This window comes from Staurois parvus, unplaced genomic scaffold (assembly GCF_062004578.1).
Source record: "Staurois parvus isolate SC_StPar_1 unplaced genomic scaffold, SC_StPar_1.0 ptg000470l, whole genome shotgun sequence".
Classification (NCBI taxonomy): Eukaryota; Metazoa; Chordata; class Amphibia; order Anura; family Ranidae; genus Staurois; species Staurois parvus.
Genome location: NW_028318266.1, coordinates 4869866 through 4875042, shown reverse-complemented (window position 1 = coordinate 4875042; position 5177 = coordinate 4869866). Strand labels below are relative to the sequence as shown.

Here is a 5177-nt window from a genome sequence, read left to right as displayed (position 1 = left end):
ATCACTGGGGATGTCAGTGACACCAAGTCAGTTCTCCCCAGTGTCAGCCTTTCGCAGTCCCGCAGTCCCGCTATAAGGCGCTGATCGCCGCCATTACTAGTAAAAAAAAAAAATCCAGTATCTATACCGCCATTTGTAAATGCTATAACTTTCATGCAAACCAATTAATTTAAAAATATTGGGATTTTTTTTAGCAAAGACATGGAGCAGAATATATTTTGGTCTAAATTTATGATGAAATTTGATTTTTAAAATTTTTTACTGGACGTGTTTTATAGCAAAAAGTAAAAAATGTTTTTTTTTTCAAAATTGTCGGTCTTTTTTTGTTTTTGAAAGATGAAGGGTGTGATAACAAAGAGTGACAACATCCCTAAAAAAAAGATGAATATGGAAGGACCCTCTTTTTGTGGGACTTTAAAGGTACAAACAAAACCAATAACTTTGTATCAATATAATACATTTAATAAACAATGTTTTATTTTAACAAAAGATTAAAAACAACACAAAAAAGTGTGGTGGTAATACATAGTATTGGATACATGGATGCAAGGAGCAGGAGACAATCTTAAATTAAAAACAGTCGGGACCTCCATGTCTGTTGTTATGGCTTTTATCCACTTATCTGTTGTCCACCATCACCTCTGCACATTTTAACCACTTGACCTCCTTCATGACCGGGCATTTTTGCTATTCAGCACTGTGCTACTTTATCTGGCAATTTACGGGCTTGCAACACTGTACCCAAATTAAATTTAAATCAATAATTTCTATACAAACAGAGCTTTATGTTGTTGGTATTTAATCATAAATTGTTTTTTTTTTGCTATATAAATGAAAAAAAATCCACACATTTTGAAAAAAAAAATCACAATTTTCCAGACAAATAACACTTCTTGATACATTTAGGTACAAATGTATTCTGCTACATTTATTTGTTAAAAATAACCTACATCAGTGTATATTATGTAGTCTGTGTGAAAGTTTTAGAGTCTACAAACTATGGGATATATATTTGAAAATTGCACAGTCCTGATGTTCTATATCATTTGAGGCCCTAAAATCCCAGGACAGTACAAATGCCCCCAAATGACCCCTTTTTCGGAAACAGACAGTCTAACGTATTTAGTAAGAGGCATTTTTGAAGTTGTTATTTTTTTGTTACAAATTTATGGAAAATTAAGAAATTAAATATTTTTTTTTCACATTTTTTTTACATACATACGTACACTGCAGTACAGCATCATATGACTTGTGTGGGGAAGACCGGGGATACTGCCTGGTGATAGTACGTACAAAACTAATAATAATTTTTTATTAAATTTTTTAACCTTTTTTACTTTTTTTTTTACATTTTTTTTCTTCATCATAGTGACACTGTACTGCACTGGGGGGTGATCTGGGTTTTTTTTTTACCCTGTTATTGCTTATGATAGCTATGACAATAGTTTCATTGCTTGTGACAGCTTTTGACAGTAGTTTTAACTGTCACGACAGCTTGCTTACTATTGTGATGCTGTGATTGGCTACAGCTAATCACATGGTACAGGGTGCTGTGATTGGCCCAGAAACCATGTGATAGCTGAGGGCCAATCACAGCATCACAATAGTGAGAAAACTGTCATGAATAGAGGCCATTCAAGACAGTTTTGCTTACATGTAATAATGTGATCATTTTGACTGGTCATAGCGATCGCATGATACCCTGGCTGCTCACAGCAATTGGGTACCGAGCACCGGCCACATGATCGCTCCACTGTGTGCCCCAGGGGGCGCACCAGTGTGCATGTGCACCGCAACATGCTGGTACGTCGCAGTGCCTGGTGATGCCACCAGCTAGTAGTAAATGTACTGTTGCCGGGTGGCAAGTGGTTAAACAAAATGCATGCATAAACTACAAGGTCAATATTAGTTGTTTATAATATTTTAATATTTATATTTCTTATATAGATATGGAATGTAGGACTTTTTTTTACTATCTGTTATCAGTTTGTTAGTACCATCAACATTGTCTGTAAATGATCTCATGGATCCAGGTCATGGTAAAGCTAGTAGCAGTTGGTCACATTCAGCTGGATGTGTTCTTAAGGTGTTTTGTAGCTTCTCCAAGCCAATTCTTCAGTTTGGATGAGTGACAGGATCATACCTAAGAATTTGTATTAATAATTTATTGCATTGGATTTAAATATTTATATTTCTTATAAAAATATGGATTGTAGGGTTTTTTTTTTTTGCTATGGCTTATCAGCTTGTTACTATAGAATTTATATCCACGCAGGTAGCAGAGACACCTTAAGCCATGGAATGTGTCCACGCAAATGATGATTGACCAATGATAGGATGGGAGTTGTGAAAACTGTACAGCTACCCTGTCCTAGTTACGTAATGTCACCCTTTAACCTCATATGGGGTTTTAATCCCAATGATTTCTCAACAATCCATACCTTCTGCCATGTGATACAATGTATAACATCTAAGTATATTTCTGACACTTAAGATGTGTGTATGCGCATACGCTGGCAATGCGCCATCCTGTCAAATAATATTTGTGCAAATTTAAATGAATTGATATATATAAATAATTAGTATCTCCCTGAAGTGAGTCCACCCCTCACATTTTTGTAAATATTTGATTCTATCTTTTAATGTGACAACACTGAAGAAATGACACTTTGCTACAATGTGACGTAGTCAGTGTACAGCTTGTATAACATGTAAATTTGCTGTCCCCTCAAAATAACTCAACACACCGCCATTAATGTCTAAACCTCTGGCAACAAAAGTGAGTCCACCCCTAAGTGACAAGGTCCAAATTGGGCCCAATTAGGACCCAAAAAGTTCTTAGGTGTGAATGGGGAGCGGGTGTGTTAAATTTGGTGTTATGGCTCTCACTCTTTCATACTGGTCACTGGAAGTTTAACATGGCACCTCATGGCAAAGAACTCTCTGAGGATCTGAAAAAAAAGAACTGTTGCTCTACATAAAGATGGCCTAGGCTATAAGAAGATTGCCAAGACACTAAAACTGAGCTGCAGCACGGTGGCCAAGACCATAGAGCGGTTTAACAGGACAGGTTCCACTCAGAACAGGCCTCCCCATGGTCGACCAAAGAGGTTGAGTGAACGTTCTCAGCATCATATCCAGAGGTTGTCTTTGGGAAATAAATGTATTTCTGCAGAGGTTGAAGGGGTGGGGGGTCAGTCTGTCAGTGCTTGGACCATACGCCACACACTGCATCAAATTGGTCTGCATGGCTGTTGTCCCAGAAGGAAGCCTCTTCTAAAGATGATGCACAAGAAGGCATGTAAACAGTTTGCTGAACACAAGCAGACTAAGGACATGGATTACTGGAACCATATCCTGTGATCTGATGAGACCAAGATAAACTGATTTGGTTCAGATGGTGTCAAGCGTGTGTGGCGGCAACCAGGTGTGGAGTACAAAGACAAGTGTGTCTTGCCTACAATCAAGCATGGTGGTGGGAGTGTCATGGTCTGGGGCTGCATGAGTGCTGCAGGCACTAGGGAGCTACAGTTCATTGAGGGAACCATGAATGCCAACATGTACTGTGATATACTGAAGCATTGCATGATCCCCTCCATTTGAAGACTGGGCAGCAGGGCAGTATTCCAACATGATAACGACCCCAAACACAACTCCAAGATGACCACTGCCTTGCTAAAGAGGCTGAGGGTAAAGGTGATGGACTGGCCAAGCATGTCTCCAGACCTAGACCCTATTGAGCATCTGTGGGGCATCCTCAAATGGAAGGTGGAGGATCGCAAGGTCTCTAACATCCACCAGCTCCGCGATGTCATCATGGAGGAGTGGAAGAGGACTCCAGTGGCAACCTGTGAAGCTCTGGTGACCTCCATGCCCATGAGGGTTAAGGCAGTGCTGGAAAATAATGGCGGCCACACAAAATATTGACACTTTGGGCCCAATTTGGACATTGTCACTTAGGGGTGGACTCACTTTTGTTGCCAGCAGTTTAGACAGTGTTGTCACATGAAAAGATAGAATCAAATATTTACAAAACTGTGAGGGGTGTATTCGCATCTGTTAGATACTGTGTATATATATATATAATATGGAAAGCCAGCATAAACAAGACTGATTTCTGATAATTTTTTTCTACATACTTACCTATCACATTTACATTTTAATTGTAAAATTTAGGATTTTATTTTCTCAATAGCTTTTTTAAAGTCCTTGTTCCTGAATGTATATATGATTGGATTAAGCAATGGAGTCATTACAGTGTAAAAGAGAGCGAGAACTTTGCTCAGAATATCTAGTTGACCTTTTGTTGGAAACAAATACACAGCAATTAGCGTCCCGTAAAAAATGCACACTGTGGTCAAGTGAGAGCTGCAGGTGGTGAAGGCTTTCTTTCTTCCTGCAATTGATCTAATCTTGAGGATGGTAACAACAATATAGATATATGATATAACAATTAATATAAAAGGCGTTATGACACAAATGAAACCTACTACATAGGTCTGAATATGAATCCATGAAGTATCAGAGCAGGAAAGTTCTAGTATGGGTAGATAGTCACAGAAGAAGTGATGAATGATGTTTGGTCCACAGTAGTATAGACTGCACAAAGCCATAGAATTAACCAGCGTTGTTTTAAGGCCCATTACCCAAATGATAATCACTGATTTAATGCAAATTGATTGGTTTATTACAGAGTTGTAATGCAGGGGCTTACAGATGGCCAAATACCGATCGTAGGACATCACAGTCAGTAGAAAACACTCCGAGGCCTCAGCATGCGCAAAGAAGGAGAACTGGATGATGCATCCAGCAAGCGACATGGTACATCCATCATGTAAGATGATATAAAGAAGGTTGGGAAGAATATCTGTAGACAGAATTATATCAAACAAGGATAGTTGGGTGATGAAGAGGTACATGGGAGACTGAAGTGTTTTACTCAGATGAAATAAAACCACAATAAAAAGATTTCCCGAAAGAGTAACACAATATATGAAAAACAGCACCAAGAAAAATAGGATTTTGATGTATTTTAGATTGGGAAAACCTGTTAGTACAATATAGGTTATGTTATTGTGATAGACCTGGTAAGAGAACATGAAAATACATAATAATTTACGCTGAAATAAGAAGAGCATCCACCATGTTCAACTTCTCACATTTTAAATGGAAAGCAA

The 5177-nt window shown here is 38.3% G+C and overlaps 1 protein-coding gene across 1 annotated transcript; it reads right to left on the bottom strand.

The window, feature by feature from the left end:
* Nucleotides 1-4172: 4172 nt before the first annotated feature.
* Nucleotides 4173-4919, bottom strand: LOC149452615 (olfactory receptor 5G25-like). Its single transcript, XM_089689226.1, has one exon. It carries the CDS (start codon nucleotides 4917-4919, stop codon nucleotides 4173-4175), a length of 747 nt encoding a protein of 248 aa, XP_089545352.1.
* Between the last annotated feature and the right edge of the window lie 258 nt (nucleotides 4920-5177).